Below are 17,191 nucleotides of genomic sequence, written 5' to 3'. Positions count from 1 at the left end.
GCTCCCCAGGGTCACCGCGCAAGGAGTCTGTGCCCTCCCCACTTCTGTTAGTGCCCACTGCCACCCAGACCCATTTCTGCAGCTGACGGCATTGGAGTGAACGTGTGTTGACAAGTTTGAAATGGAATCAGAAGGCCATGATGATAATAAGCTGTAAGGCTTTCAGGGCATGGTGGCGTGGTCAGAGGGCGTCATCTGGCATCTACCGCATGCACCAATGGGGCACGGCGGTGCTCTGGGCTAGATAGTCACCCAGTCACGGTCAGGGTTCTGAAGGCAGAGGCACTGCAAGCAGCAAAGCCTGTGTATGACCTGTGCCTTCTGAGACAACATGGTCTCTAGGGTGAGGCTGTGCTGAACTCGTGTTGACAGAGTCCTGTGGACCGATGATGTGAAGTGCCGGGGCACGAGGCTGAGTAACGGGCCGTCTGTCCTCGGGCAGTACTGGGGAAGGATCTCGTTCTGGAGACCTTCCCTTAGAGAATGCACGTCGCTGAGGCTCAGTAATAAGGAGAATCGTGGGTCCTACCATAGTCGTAATATGATTAGAACTTGACGATTATCGTTTCTATGGCAATGAACTCCAGTCCGTGCATGTCCTCATATACATTGAAGAGTGTATTCGTAGGACAAATTCCTAAATTAATTTTTAATTTTAGGTAACCTAAATCTTGATTAAGCTTTCCCAGAAATTGTTTTACTTAGGATTAGAAAGTCAGCATGCACGTAGTCTCAATTATTTTGAGTAAAGAATAAGACCTTTGTAATTCTTTGCCTCCTTTAATTTCAAGCTGAGTAAATAAATAAAAGGAAGTATTTTCATTTGTTGACTTTCATATTACGTGCTTTACACCGAGGTCAGGGACCGTGTCTTAATCCTCTCTGCTTCCCCAGCACCTTGCACGTGCCCGGTAGACAGTAAGCACTCAGTAAACGTGGGAGGGGAATGGAGACTCAAAGCGGTCGGCTACTCAGGTCACATTCTAACCGTTTGAAAGGCTTACGTATGTCCTTTCCTCTTGGGTTAAATATGGGTTTGATTTATTGCTTATGCACATACCAAGATATAGCCTTGATCCTATTTTTGTGTTTGTTTTTAAGAAAAACTGTATCCTGAATGTTTTTGTGTGTGAACATTGTACGGAGTTTAGAAAAACACAGCCATCCCTTACCGGGGGTTACCTCTGGTAGGGGGCAGGGTCTGAGGACGGCAGCATCTGGCTGCTTCAGACTTCTGGAAGCACAAATCTCAACAATTAAGTAGCTTAAAGAAATGAAAGAAATCCCCCGCACCCCCACTAGACATAGAAAGAACCAAAAAAAAAAAAAAAAAAAAAGAGGAGAAGAAGGAGGAGAAGGAAAATTCCTGGCATGGTCAGTCCAGCGACTTAGAAAGGTGATCTAGGCCTTCCCACTTGGCCATTTTCAGCATGGTTTATGGCCTCATGTGCCTTCAGTAACTCCAGCTGTCCTACTGTCAACATGACAGAGTCCAGCCAATAAGAGGTAATGTTGCTTATGCATTAGTTTATATTAGTGAGGAAAGACTGCCCTCAGTGAACTTGTTCCCAGATCCCACTGGCCACGATCAAGTCTAGCCCGTGTTTGACCCAGTCCTTTGCAAGGGAAATGAGATCGCCATGATTTGCTCGGACCAATCCTGAGTCTTACCTTGGGCTGGGAAGGGGCCCCTATCTTGAACACATGGATCTGCAGAGGTTAGTACCGCGCCCCCCAAAAGAGACTGTGCCCCGCCACTGAATCTGAATAACATACAGAAGTATTTAATGTAGGAAAATTCATTTTACTTTATACCGTTCTGTATCGTTTCAACAATCAACTACTTTTATAACTAGTTTTTTAAATGCAGGATAATATCAACATTAGATTCTTTCTTGATCTCTAGTTACTGTGACTCACCAAGTTGAGGGGTCGTGGTTTTTTCCTTGCAGCCCAACTCACCATTTTAGCCAAAGCAGATTATCTTGGCAGGCTTCCACCTCTGCGTCTTCATCTGTGAAATTAAATGAGACCCTTCCTACCCCCTATCTCAGAGGAATATTAGAAATTACTGGAAGCATTAAAGTTAACCCATGAGAAGGACTGTTGCTTTCATTATCAGTTTCACAATTTCATTTCACTTACTTGACCCGATGAAGGTGCTTAAATGTGATGTCTTATGTTGCATGATTCAAAACCGGTGTTGAGTGAAGAGAGTTTCATGGCCATATTCAATTGTATTGTTGGTTCTGTTAATGTTGGCACAATTTTTTTCATCATGAGCTTGTTTTCTGAGTAGGAACACCTAATAGAAGAAGAATTCATTCAATCAGAGAGGTAGATAGATGGAGGGAGGTATCCTTCGCTGCCCTCTCACCTCCTGAGCAAGCCCCTCTCCATGCTCCGGGGCTGGTCATCCTCCCCCGTCTGCCACACTGCCCTGTGCAGGTTACACTCCCCCGAGGGGCACCCTGTGATCTCTCTCCCCACGTGTCTCCCGTCAAAATCCTTAGTTTCTCTGAGCCCACTTCTCTCATATGTTGAGTTCCATCCTCAGGGACATAAGCTGATTAAAATACTCGAACCGTGGATGACAGTTCACCCTCGACGTCTCCCAGAGGGTATTCACACTTGAAAAGAAGTCCTTGCTAATCTGTAGTTAGTGAAATGTTTGTTTAGAGTGAGCAGGCCTTCCCACCGCCCCTTGGGTCAGCCCGCCAACCACAACTTTATCAGAACAAAAAGGAGCCCGATTTAACATCCCCATTTCTGAAATGTTTCCCACCATCTCTGATACTCCCCATCACCGTTTCCACGATGACTCACTGAAAGCAACCTCTGCCCACTTCCCACCCCACCCCCCACCACCTCAGGAGTCGGGAAGAGCTCTAGGATCTCTGCTTGATGGCATTGCGTTCTCCCTTTGGCCATCTCCACTGGGGGGCTCTCCCCGAGGCAGGCAGCTCTCGGGGCCTGGGACCCTCTCGGGACCGTCCTGCCGGGAGCCCTGAAGCACCTCGCTGGTCCGGGGGAGGGGGGGTCGAATGCCTTCCCAACACTCTCATTTTCTCTCCCACACTCACCCACGTAGCTTGACTAGGATTTAAGGATGCCGAAGCTGTTCGCCTCACTCAACTGAACGGTTGATTCCTTTTCACTGTTTTGGTTTAGAATTTGTAATAATTCAAAAGCCTAACCTTTTGGGGGGAGGGGAGACTATAAATTTGTTTGTAGTTTTGCCAAAGGTCAATTTTATCTGCTTGTGGTCTGTCATTATCATTAAATGTTATCATCTCCCCACAATCCTCAGAATTCAGAATTCATCTGAGAACGTGCAACCTTACCTCGGTCTGGTCTTCTTCCAGAAAAGGAAGTGAACTTCCCAGTGGCCTGTCCTACGTAATGCAATGATGCCGTGCCTTGCTAATCCTCCGTCTCTGCCCCACAGCTGTGCCGCCTGGAGCGTGTTCTCTCTGCGGGTCAGTACCAGGGAACCCTGTTTGCCGATCAGCCTGTGATGTTCATCACCCCGGCCAGCAATCCCCCCAGAGCCAAGCTGCGGGAACTGGTCCTCCTGTGTGGGGGTCGGATCACGCGAATCCCACGCCAGGCCGGCATCTTCATCGGACCCTCCCTAGGAAAGAGGAAGGCGACCACCACGTATCTGTCAGAAACATGGATCTTAGGTAGGACTCTGTGCCCAGGGATGGATGGGGAAGGTGCCCTCGGCTTGTCGTAGCTGCTGGTGTCCCCTTTAGAGCCACTGTTCTGGGGTCCTGGCCACACAAGCAGGTTTTTCCCCTGGCAATGTAGCCTCGGGGCTTTGGGATGGACACTTTGCATCCACACATCTGCCTTCACAGAATCCCGTAATCACTCTCAGTCACAAGCCAACCCAGACCCTCCTCCTTTTGACTGTCATCCAAGGTACAGTTTGCAAGGACAGAGGCAACGCTGTTAGACGCTACCTACTTTTCCCCACTAACTAGTGTGAAGAGCCAGCCTAGCCACAGCTGCCCCAGACCCCAGGGCCCGTCCACGCTTCGCTCGGATGCGCTCTCTCCCGGGTGCCTGGCTTGCTCTCTTTCCGGGGCTGTGGGCCCGTGCCCAGCCGCCAGGATCCCCCCTCTGGTCTCCCACCCTTCCTCATGTGCACTGCTCCTGACACTCATTTGCTCGTGTGAGAGAGGCTACAGATTTAAAAAAAAAAACAGTCGGACATGAGCGTCATGTACAAACTAGCATTGGTGGCGTCATGGAAAATGCCAGACGCTTCACTCGATTCCCAAAGGCAAGAGCTGGCACGAGCTGGGCTCTGCTTCCCAGGAGGCTGACTGTGTGGTGACAGGTGCGCTTGTCTGTGACCCCAGCCCTGGGAGAGCTGCGGGGGTCTCCGGGAGGAGTAGGCTAAGCGAGACTGCGACGTGGGCTGCACAGGCAGCGAGGACAGCCGGCGGGTGGGGGGAGGCAGGTGGACGCGTGCGGTGATAGTGCTGGACGTGGCAGACGCACTCGGGGACCTGCTCCGGGATAAACCTTCTTGGCCTGTGTTTCATGAAGGGAATAGTTTTCCAGGGCTGTCCTTCCAAGTCCCGCAGGCCGGGGGCTCAAACAAGGACTAACTGCCTCGCAGTCGGGAGGCTGGAATCAGAATTGGGTTCTCCTGAAACCTCTTCTTCTTCCACTCTTACTGAATTACTTCCGTGTCAGCACCGTAGCCGAGATCTCTGCCTGGCCCCCGGAGATCCGAGAAGCGTATTCTCTCCCTCCCGCTTCCCTGCTCAGAGTCTGCCTCCTGTTTGCCTCCCCTTGTCTCTAAGTCCCCAACTTCTGGCTTCTCTCACCCCTTCTTGACAATATCGTAACAGATAAGTAGATACTGTGTCCAAGCTGCTTGCATGTACCAAATAGACATTTGATGAATATCTTTTAAATGACTGATGGTCACCCTTTGATATATTTTAAAAGTATGGCCATCAAGAGTAATTTTTTACTCTCTGGTGCAAAGTAATTTATCTTCTGCCTGGAAACAAATTTTAAAAAAAATCTATGATTTTAGCTACAGTCCAAAAGCCAAGAGGCTGTTTACTCTCTTCTTTTTTTTTTTTTTCTTTTTTACAGATTGAGAGAGAGAGAGAGAGAGATTACAAGTAGGCAGAGCAGCAGCCAGAGAGGGGAGGAAGCAGGCTCCCTGCCAAGCAGAGATCCCGATACGGGGCTCGATCCCAGAGACCCTGAGATCATGACCTGAGCTGAAGGCAGAGGCTTAACCCACTGAGCCACCCAGGCGCCCCTGTTTACTCTCTTCTAAATGCCAAGAATATAACCTTCAAAACATCCTATGTTCTGAAACAGAGGTTCTTGTTTTTTGGTTGTTTTTTTTTTTTTTTTTTTTTTTAGAAAAGCACATGTATCAAAATGACACCAACTGGAAACCAGAATTTTGCTTTATAAAAAATGTCTCATTCGGCTAACGGAACTGTGCACATGATTGGTATCAATGGTGCATATCAACAACTAATCTTCACAGCGTCTGCAAACTGTGTACCGTGCCCAGGGCCAGCGTCTGGGCCCGTGCGGTTATTATTTACAGGTTGGGGAACTGTCGCCCCTTCCTGCCGCCCATGGCTTTTATGCACAGACCATGCACAGTTCAGCCGCCGGCCCAGTTCCTCCCGTTGTTTTGCCACTCCGCTCTCCTGCGAGGGGGGTTTTCGGAGGCAAATCTCTACCTGCTTGACCCCAGGGCTTAACTTTCACAACACCCTGTGGAATTCTCTCGGTTTCAGAGCTGGGGCTGCAGGCCCGGGTTTCTTTCCTCTCCCATAATTCATGTCCTGTTTCTGATTTGTCATTGATTACACCATCTGCGTGTGCCCTTGGCAACTTCCGGGTATTGTGTGTTCTGGAATCCTTGGCTCTTGGAGTGATGAAATCCTCACCCCTTAGGTGAGTCCCCCGACGCTCTGGCTGCTGCCCCTGTCCACACCAGGGCTCCTCTGGTGACTTGGGTATTGCAACATGCATTTTTTACGTTTATGAGTTTATACTCTTCTCTTTTTGAATTGAGTGACAATACAATAGCTCCAGCTTTGTGCCAGTAATGGAGATTTCATTTATATGTCTTTGCATCTACGCATAGACCCACAAAACACATGGTCCTGAGCATTGCGTGTACTTTCCTATCAGGGCTGTGCCACCGGCTTGCTCTCCGAGCAGGGGCAGAGGCAAACCACCTCTTGTCTCTGCACCCGATGCACTCCTCTGTTCCACAGGGTGATCACCCCTGCCCTGCTGACTTCCCACGGTGGTACCTCACAGCCACAGTGGGCACAGCCCATGATCCTGGGTGACAGTATACACGGACACAGCAACATTTTCTCTTCTGAAGACTTCTCCTTCCCTTGAGCTTCCACAGGGAGCATGTCTAGACAATATTTTATTCCCAAAATGTTGAGCAATTAAAATTTGGAGTCAAATCCCTTGTAAGTTAAAATTAAAACCATGTTAAGGCATCAATTTAAAAGAAAGTTATTTAGTTATTTTGTGACAAATTATAAAAAGCGATACTATAAATTTGTTCCAACTAGGAGATCAGCGTGTAAGAGTTAAGTCACCCTGAGACTTAAGAGTAGTTTGAATTTACTCTTTTAACTTTAAGTATTTAAAAGTCTTAAAAAGTAGCTTGTTGTACCCAGTTTCAGATTTGTCCTTTGCTTTCCAAAATAAAAGATTCCAAGTTTTTTTTTAGTACCTTTATATTTATTCCTATGTTTTATGGGATCTTTGTTTATGCAGATACAATAAAGTCACAGGGGATGCACAAGCAGATTTTTTTTTTAGCCATTAGAAACCTCTGAGAAGTTTTTGTTTTGTTTTGTTTTTTGTTTTTTGGCAGAAAGAAAGATGATCACCACTAAAAAAAGAAAAAAAAAATTCTCTTTCCCTAAGACCTCCAACATCCTAGCACTATAGTCCTTCAGATAAGCCTTTTTATCCCTTCACCATCTGACCCAACACTTATATTTAAAAAAAAAAAAAAAAAGATTCTTCCAGCATAAGACTTTCTTCTAACCTCCAGTTCTTTCTCTGGGGGCCACTGGTCAGGACAAGGAGCATTCAGCCAGCTTACCCTCCTGGCTGCTGCCTTATATTGCTGGCACAGAATGGTGTGAATTTATGAAATCTCCAAACAGGGCTCACCATGTGAAATTTAAGCCGTGTCTTACTCATTGGCTCCGTGGAGAGTCTCCTTCATGCTGGGTTGCCTTATAACGAGGCCATTTGAACGGTCATGATTATGTTCCCAATTCATTCCCCAGAGTCCATTTTCCCTGAAACAGCAGTATGCTTAGGCCAAGATTCTCGATGAATCATTGCACCAGAAGGAGAAATGGGGATTTTTGAGAGAGAAAATACTTGCGGGCACTTGAATATGTATGAAAATAAACAGGAAAACAAAAACCAAATTCCCGGCACCAGGAAACAAAATGTCACCTTTACCTGACATCGGAATGGAAGCAAGTTCCAGTAATTTCACTTTCCCCAGCACACCCCAGAACAGAATTCCCATCTAACATACCAAGACAGTAAGAGGAGAGAGTCCCCAGTGACTTGACTGGCGTCTTCAGGGAAGGGTTGGAGAGAAGTCGGGAGCCCCGAGACCCCAGTGCATTTCTCACCAGTCTGCAGATTTTTGTGCTGTAACCCTGTCTTCTCACTCTCTGCATCCCCCACATTGGTGTTATCACTGACGGCTGGTTTGGCCTTTCACAGAAGACATATTTCCAGTCTCGGGCGCCCTTTTATTGTCTGGGCTATGTTCAAGTGATAAGACATACATTTTATGCTATTGTGGGAACGTAATGTAATGTGCTCCACAGTGTTGCCAAAGGGGGAAAAAAATTAGCCTCTGCGTGATTTCCTTATAACTTATAAAAAGCATTTGATTTGACTGTCTCCCCATGTCAATGTTTTCAGGAAAAAGATCTCTGATAGCATGTGGCTAGGCTTTTGCAGGCTAGCCTAGATCATTGTTTCCCTGGATGGCTGACCACAGAACTGGGCCTAGAAAAAAGCTCTCGAATGTGGCATTTTGTGAAAGCAAGGCCGCTCGGGGGCCTCTGCCCTTGGGGTGCATGATTAAACAGATGATGTTGGGGTTCTGTCCACGTTTACTGCATAGAAGGAACGAGTCACAGGCACAGAGTCCATGTGCTGAGGAAGAGAAAGGGAGAACCTGGGGCGGGTCTGCCCCCAGCCCGCCCCCCACCCCCATCAGGACACTGCCTGACACCATCCTCCCCTAGGAGCTCAGCAACTAGTCAGAAAGTGACGGCAGACTCTTAAGACGCAATCACAGATGACATGATGAATTATTTATGTTTTGAGTTGCTCTCAAATGGATGACATCTACCAGGATAGAAATGAATGGGAACTAAAACTGGTGGAATTCTGTAATTTTGGCATCTCATTGTTTAAGTTTTAAAAATATATATATGACTTAAAAAGTATATATATATACACATGTGTGTGTGTATGTGTGTGTATGTATGTATACATACATACACACACATCTTTTTTTAAAAAATTAACTGCCAGCTGCTGAAATAGCAAGCATTAACTTGGAGAGATAAGGGGAAGCGTGTGCTCAGAAAGTAGATTTCCCCTTAATTGTATTCACTGGTCAACTAGTGGTCCTAGATGGTGACCTTTGAACTTCCCTAACCTGTCTCACTCAGCTTCTGTGTTATATTTATGCCAACTGACCTCCAGTCACTGGATGTGAGCCTCATCGGTGATACAGAAGTTAAGAAGCATCTTGACCAGCAAAGTGGAAAATAAAAGACCCTCCCCTGCACCTTACAAGCCAGGGCAGTTTTCAGGCCTCACTTAAAAACAAAAAACAAAGTAGAAGAGGACAGGCAGCTGCGTATTCAACTCAGAACGGGAAATAGTGGGACCACAGCGGCATTTTATGTCCACCACCAGCAATGCCGTCCTGGGTTTGGGGATTCACGCTGGCCCCGTGGCAGCCATGTTGGGCATTCGGGTTTTGACAGGCTTACAGGACTGTCTTGGGCACAGGTTCGTGGGTGCTCCCCTGTGCAGAGGTCCTTGCTCCAGTAGGAACTCCAGCCCTGCCTCGGGGGCTGGGGGTTAATGGCCATAAAGAAATCCCAGAGCTCAGCCACGTGGGACGTGGCCAGCAGTTTAGGCTCTTTGCTGCCAGACCGAGTGTAGTAACACTCTTTACAAGAGGTTTTCGTGTGTCTGTGAAGCATGGCGAGCTTTTCAGTGTTGCATGTTAGGCAGTTAGTACTGAGCGCCACAGAACGGAAAGCGATGGGCCTTTTGTTATGGACTGAATTGTGCCCCCCCAGATTTGAATGCTGACATGCTGACCCCAGGACCTTGGCACGTAACTGTGTTTGGAGGTCATGGCCCCTCAAGAGGTGATCAAACAGTATCATGGTGGGGGAGCCCTGATCTTGGACTGGTATCCTCAGGAGAACACAAGAGACGCCAGCAATGTGTGCACAGAGGGAAGGCCACGTGAGGACAGAGAAGACAGCATCTGCAAGCCATGGAGAGAGGCCTCAGGACAAACCAGATCTGCTGCTACCTTGATCTTGGGCTCCTGGCCTCCCCGGGCTGTGAGATCATAATTCCTATTGTTCAAGCCTCCCAGGATGGGCTGCTTTATGAACACGCACCGCAGCGGAGGAACACTGCGGGAAACGAGTTCTGAAGTCACACGAGTTCTGAGACCTGTGCCTTTATCAAATGAAGGGATCTGAATTTCTCTGCCAGAGCCGCTTGGTGACTTAAAGATTCAGCGTTCCTAGGCACCGTCTTCTCCGTTCAGACTCTTCCTTTGTAAAAAGTAAGAGCTTAATGCCACTCCCAGTAAGTGGCATCTCTGCGCAGCCACTAACAGAGGTAGTCAGATGGTGCGTGCGGAGACTGATGCTGAAGGATCCGGCCTGAGTGGAATGACAAGAAGCTGTTCCCAGTTTGCAGGAAGAGAAAAAAATCCGTGGATGAAGATCTTATTTTTTTATTCACTTTTTCTTAAATTCTGGTACTTGAGGATGAATGAATACATAGCGACAAATAGAGAATGTCGGAGGAAATGAATAATAAAAATGTATCAAATATTAACAAAATCAAGGCAAAAAAAGGTTTTAGAAAGATGAAAAAATTCTCTGGGGGAAAGAAAACCATAAGTAGTCAAAAGTCTTAGCAGTATCAAAAGAGGAAGAGAAAAGGTTCCCGTGAACATTCTATGAACAGAACTAGGCTGCTACTACAGGGACAATAAGGATATTTAGAAATCAGGAGAGCACGCTGAATAAATTCATACCAGTCATTTTGAAAATAAGACGGACAGTTTCTAGAAAAAATATTACCAGAATAAACTCAAGAGATAGAAAATCGGAACAATATCAACCATTAAAAAAACTGAAGGATAAATGTATGCCTCTCACCCTCTGTCAAAAAAAAGACACCTGCCCAGAGTGACGTCCGCAAAATGGTAGACTGAAAAGGTCCAGGCTCTCATCTTCCCTACAGAAACACCAAAAACCCCCCAGACAGAGCTGACTGTCTAAACCAAGTCTGTAGGAGTGGTGCAGAGCAACCAAAGGTTTAGCAAGCAGGCCAAAGGCCGATCAAGCCAAGCTATGTTCAAGGCAGTAGGGAAGCTGTGTGACTCCTACTCGTGCCCCACCATCTCGGTTTCCTCTCCTGGAATGCAGCCCTTACTTGTTCTAACCTGCTTGGGAAATACCCAAGAAACTGACTTGCTCGCTCGCCTGGAATAACACGTGCAGGGAAAAAGGTAGAAACTGCTTTTAAAAGCTGCAGGGTAGGCAACAAACACAAAAATAGGTGACAAATCAAAACAAGAAAAACAAAAAGACAACCTGCATGCATCATGGGACACAATCAACCGAGTGAAAAGCCAGCCTATGGAATGAGAGAATGTTTGCTAAAGTAAGGGTTGATATCGAAAAAATAGAATTAATACAGCTCAGCAACAACCAAAGACCTGATTAAAAAATGGGCCCAAGACTTGACTAGACACTTCTCCAAAGGAGATATACAAATGGCCAATAAGCATGTGAAAATATGTTCATCATCCAATCATTAGGAAAATGCAGATTAAAATCACCATGAGGTCCACTTGAGACCCGTAAGGATGGCTACCATAAAAACAAGCGCTGTTGAGGATATTGGAGAAGCCAGGGTAGGAGACAGTACGGTTGTTCCTCAAAAAATTAAGCAAAACTAGCTTGTGACCCAGAAATTTTACTTGCAGTTATATGCCTCAAAGAGTTGAACAAATATTTGCAGACGTGTGTTCATAACAGCACTGTTGACAATAGCCAGAATGTGGAAGCGACTCAAACGTCTGTCGGCGGAACAAAATGTGGTCTGTATGTACAATGGGGTATCATTCAACCATAAAAAGGAAAGATATTCTGATACATGCTACAAAGTGAATGAACACTAAAAACATGTTAAGTGAAATAAGCCAGCCACCAAAGGGCGAATATTATATGATTCCACTTACATGAATTACCTAGAACAGACCAGTCCATAGAGAGAGAGCTTATACAGGTTGCCAGGGTCTAGGAGGAGGTGGGAATTAGACTGCTGAGTGATTATTTAATGACTGTAGAGACTGTATTTGGGATTATGAGACAATTCTGGAAATGAGTAGTGGTAATGGTCACATAGCATTGTGAATGTTCTTAACTGATACACTTAAAAATGGTTAAAATGGTAAATTGCATGTCATGTTTGTATTACTACAGAAAACATTTTCATGTCATGTTTGTATTACTACAGAAAACATTTTCAAGATACTGTTAAAACTGTCTAGGACAGGTAAGACCAAACATTACAAATTACTGCAGAGAAAACTAAAGAGGGAAGCTATTTACCTCATTTTATAAGGCTAGCATGATCTTGAACTAATACTACTTAAATTTATATGGATATAGATTTCCAAGAGAAAATATTTTGCGAATTAAATTTAGCGATGTGTTAAGAAACATGCAATCAAGTAGGGTTTAGCCAAAGAACGTAAAGATAGATGTCATTAAATCTTTTTTTTCTGATCCACTAATTTTCTCAGATGTTAAAAAGAGAGAAAATTCCAGTGTCTGGTCGTGATAAAGACTCTTCATTAACTAGGAATAAAAGAGAACTTTCTTAATGTGGTAATTTATCTATAGAAAATCTACAGTATATCTTTTATTTTGTAATAAAAACCTTAGTTTGAGGTTTAAGCAAGTACAAAATACGTATGACTACTCTTATTCTTTCAACAGAGATCAAGAGTTCCTAACCAAAGGGATGAGACACACAAAGGAAATGTAAGAATTACAAAGAAAGAGACAAATCCTCATATTTGCATATGATACAGCTGCTTACATAGGAAAATCTGGGACAATTAAGAAACAGTTATAACTGATTCAGCAAGATTAGTGTATTAGATTCACTTGGTAAAATCATGAGCATTTCTATATCCAGTAGTAAATTAATATAAAACATAATAGAAAAACTAGTGAATTCAAGGCTAGCCCCCAATAGTATCATTTCTCTCACCTTTCTTGGGTGGGAGGTGACCGTTAGTATACCGGGAATAAGCTAGCGGACTATCCTGTGACAACAGCCCCCATCCTTGGTATATGCTCTTGGGAAAGTTTTCAATACATGACTATGTCCAACCTAGTACCAGAGCAGATGGGAAAACTCTCCACTATTTTAGACTAAGCAGCTTCCTTCAACTATACATGATTTCAGGTCATTCACTCACTCATTCGGGTTCTGTCTTGAGCTCCTAGCATAATGTGGGCATCACTGGAATAGGAGTTGCCAAGGCAGATACAGGGCTTGCCCCTGTGGGACTTACATTCTAATGAAGACAGACAATAAAGTGTTTTTGAAATCCTGTTGGTGATAAATGCTACAAAGAAAACAGGGTGTGGGTCGTTACAGGCACAGAGAGGTTGGCTCCTCGCAGAAGAGCTGTATTTCAGCTGAGACCCCAATGAGGAACACCAGCGTGGGCGCCTCTCGATCTAAGGGACTGGCCTCTTAGGCTAAGGGAACAGCTAGGACCAATGTAGAGAAGCAGCAGAGACGCTGGAGTGTTTGCAACCCTGTGAGAGGAGAAAGTGATGAGAAACGAAGCTGGAGAAGTAGCCAGAGGCTGGACCACTCAAGGCCCCTTTTGAGCCACGGTGACACCTTTAGTTTTTGTTCCAAGTCTACATGGAAGCCACCGAAGGATTTGAAGTGGGAGAATACATATCTTTAAGCAGAAGCAGAGAGAGCAGTTTCAGACCCTTGCCCTGGTTCCGGTGATAAACGATGGTGGGTGGTCACGACCAGGGGGTGACAGAGCGGGTGATGTGAAGCTGCCAGACTTCTGATAGAACTTCTAGAGCCAGCTGGCCTTGCTGATAGACAGCCCGTGGCATACCAGGCCAGAGGAGTCGATGACAGCTCCCAGACTTGAATTTGAGCATCGCAGAGAACGCGGATGTTCCCAGAGATCAGGATCCGTCGAAGCCCTGAAGGAACAGGGGCTCACTCAGCATCCAGCGCAGAGCCTGCAAGACTGCCACATCTGGTTCGGTGTGGTTCCAGAGGGACGTGAGAGCCGCAGAGGACAATTATGGGATGGGCAGTGGCAGGATCGTTTGTGACCGGCTGGGCCCGACTGCTAAGGGTGCCTTCAGTGTCAAGCCCCTGTCTTACGTGTTCCCGGAGGCCGGGTGACTCCTGTCCTACAGAGCGGGAGAGCCGATCCCATAGCCGAGTGTCTGGCTGCGTGGCTGCTCCTGTTTCAGCCCTAGAGTTGTCCGCTGCTGTGACAAGCTAAGATAAAGCTCCCAGTGGGGTCCTGAGAGTTCTAGCTCTTTCCACACACAGTGCCATTAGCTGCCGGCCATGGGAGTGTCAATAAACCGACTTGCCCACCACACTATAAAAAAACAGCACGTTCCTTCACTATCCTAATCCTCAGACCACACAGAAGTACAGCCAGTAAACTAATTCGTGTAATTCGTGTGTAAATGTGCGCCCAGACCTGCTAACTAACCTTGTTAAAATAAAACTTTTTTTTTTTCTTCCAGTTTAAATTTCACGGGAGCTACTCGTGTACTGTTTGTCTCTCTTTCCACTGAGCAGGACTGGCATTCCTCTGACATCTGTCCTGTTGGTCCCATTTTATGGGGTGTTTGCGGATTATTTGTATGATGTGACATTGGAATTTGGGGAATGTGGCTGTCCTCAGATGACAAATGAACTTGGACAGAAGTCGTTTTTCATGTGTGTGTTTACATGTTTGGGGACCTGGAGACATGAGGGGCTCCCTGGACACGGACGTCCTGGCTGCCAGCCACCAGGCCACGGTCAGGAGCTCTTCTGACTCCCGGGTTTGCTCAGCACACGCACAGGCACAACACTACACGTACCTCAGCACCGTTTCTCCCGAGCCCGTGGGATAATTCCTTACGTGGGGCCAGCATGGAGCCCACCACACAAGTGGGGGTCCGCCACACACATAGTTGTGAAGTCACGTTTAGGGTTCTGTTTTATCTAAATTAAAAATTTGCCTCTTCTCCAGTCAACCTTTTATCCGCCAGCGAATGAGTGAATGAGTGAATGAATGAATGAGCGAGCGAGCGAGTGAGTGAATGAACAGACGGATGCCCGCATGGACGTGTGGACTGACATTTGATTTTAGGTCAAAGAACTCAAACAGAGAAATACATAAAGTCCCCAAACCTTAACAACCCTTCCTTCAACTACCTAAAGCTGGAAGAGTGGTTTTAATTTGTAAAAAACATAGTTATGTGGAAATAAATGTATATAAACCAAGGTATTGTTCAAGGGTTTTCTGAGAGACGGAGGCTCACATATTCCTTGAGTTTTTGTTTGACTCTGTCTAGGAGAGCTTCCATTTTAACACAGAAACAGCAACCTCGTTCTGAGCCTTTGGCGGGAGTGTGATTATGCCATGCGCTCGTGGCTGGATGTTTGAGGTGATTTCCACAGTTTCTGCTTTTATGGACTTTGTAGGTTAAGCTGAAACAATTTGAATTCAATTTTAAGAGATCATTTTGAGCTCTGATTATTTGAGCGCAATCCTAGGCGTAAGGATTTCTGCGAAGCAGATTCGTCTCTCTGGCATCGCGGGGTCCCGGCTAATGTGTACTTTCAGTCTTGACACACTCGGTTGTGCGAGTATTTTACGGCATATGGATGTCCCTGTTTCCCCACGTCCTCACCAGTATTGGACATGACCCATATTTTCATTATTTGGTGATCTGATCAATTGGACGAATAGATTGTGTTACTTAATTTGTTGTTCCCTAACTACTAAGTTACAGATGAGTAGGACTGTCTTAGAGAGAGGATCTAGGTTTCATGGATAGCCTGTCCTTGTCCCTGGCCTATTTTGAAATTAGGCTGTTTTTCTTTTTCACACTGTTCGACAGAATCCTTCTAAAATATGGTCCCTAATCTTGGGTTCTAAGTGTAAAATTCTCTCAAATGCCCCATCTTTAATTCTGTTTATTGTGTATTCTGTGTTACAGAGGGTTTAATATTTTATTATTAATCTCTGTGGATTCAAATTCCGTTTTCCCAAGGCACGTGAATTTGGGTTTCACTTAGAAAGGTTGTCTCTACCCCCTGAGCTTTAGAACTAGTCTATCTCTATTAATACTTACATTTCTTGTTTATAGCTTATTCATCTGTAATTTATTTATTGTGTGATGTGAAGGGACTGTACCATCTGTTTGTCACTCGCCCATTCGGCACTGATTTTGAATGCCCTTTGGCTCATCTGTTAATTTTCCATATATGCAAGGATACGTTTCCAGATGCTCCTGTTGATCCATTTATCTGGTTCTCTGCTAATTACGTACGATTTTACTACTGTAATTTTATAGTGTGTTTTGGTATCTAGTATATCAAATTCTCACTATTCCTTTTCTTCAAAAATTTCTTGCTATGTATTTTTTCTTTCATGTAAACACCAGAATAAGTGTGTTACTTTTTTATAAGTTTTCCCTTTTAAAAAATATTTTGCATTGTGTTATATTTGATTTTTGATTAATTAGGCAGGATTGCCATCTTTTTTGCAATCTTTTCTGGCTTTCAAAAATGACATCCTGTCAGAAATCTTAGGTGTAAAAATTGAATCCACAGAGTTTTACCACCCAGAAGAAAGTATGAGTGAATTGCTTTAAAACAGGGTAAAGGGAAAAGCTTTCTACCCATGGTTCAAAGTCCAGATGCAGTAAAGGATTTACATAGTCTGAATACATACATAAAAACTTCTTTGCGTAAGAAAAGTCAAAAGGTGAATGACAGAGAAAATATGTACAACACATACCGTGAATAAAGGACTAACACTAAAATGTAAGTCATAATACTGTTACTTCACTGCATTGTGCAGAGAAGTGGTTGTGCTTAGTGCTACTAATGGTTGTAAAAGGTGTGTCAGCATATTAGTTTTAATGTTATATCGTCTATATACTATACAAAACAAGTGTTAGTGCCCCTCCCCTCTGAAATTCAGCTCACTGGTTCAGACCTTTTGTGGGGAGGTGCCCTTGTCCTGGGCAGGTCACGACTGAATTCTGGGACACTGTCGGGACCTACAACTACGATGCGTCATTTTGTCTTCCACTGTCTTCCTGTATTCACAGAACAAACCTATTTTTTGACTTTCTCTCTGCTATCGCTCGTCGTTGTGGCATCGTAAGACCCTTCAGCATAATCAGCCATCCCTGTGGACATCCCATAATAGTCACTGTGACGTTGACTGTGACGGAATTTGCAGTTCCACCAGTGCGGCCAAGCCGCGCTCCTCTCTCATCCTCCCACAAGCAGGGCTGGGAGCGGCACGTGCTCCTGCATCTGTCGCTCTTCCTGGGCCAGGGGACTTCTTGTGACTTTGGTGAAATGACGGGCCTTCAGACTGCGAGGACTTTATCTTGCCGTTGAAGAAGCTGGACTAGTGCGCTCTAAAGACCTGAGTAGTAGAAACTGCTTACTAAGTCCGTACTCTGCGTGAAGTACTCAGCTAGGTAGATGGGCTAGCTCCACGGCCTACACGGTTGCGCTGTATGGGCAACTCACATATATACAGACTTTGCCT

The 17,191-nt window shown here is 45.3% G+C and overlaps 1 protein-coding gene across 5 annotated transcripts in view; it reads left to right on the top strand.

Moving 5' to 3' along the window:
* The window catches only part of MCPH1 (microcephalin 1), a 243,787-nt gene that overhangs the window by 225,858 nt on the left and 738 nt on the right, over nt 1-17,191 (top strand). For all 5 annotated transcript variants that reach the window (XM_045997193.1, XM_045997192.1, XM_045997194.1 and 2 more), the window contains one exon: nt 3,449-3,686. In XM_045997193.1, coding sequence (XP_045853149.1) covers nt 3,449-3,686 — 238 coding nt within the window. The remainder of the gene's footprint in view (nt 1-3,448; nt 3,687-17,191) is intronic.

Source organism: Meles meles, chromosome 2, assembly GCF_922984935.1.
Source record: "Meles meles chromosome 2, mMelMel3.1 paternal haplotype, whole genome shotgun sequence".
NCBI lineage: Eukaryota > Metazoa > Chordata > Mammalia > Carnivora > Mustelidae > Meles > Meles meles.
The sequence above is the reverse complement of the archived record's forward strand: the minus strand, read 5'-3'. Positions and strand labels throughout refer to the sequence as shown.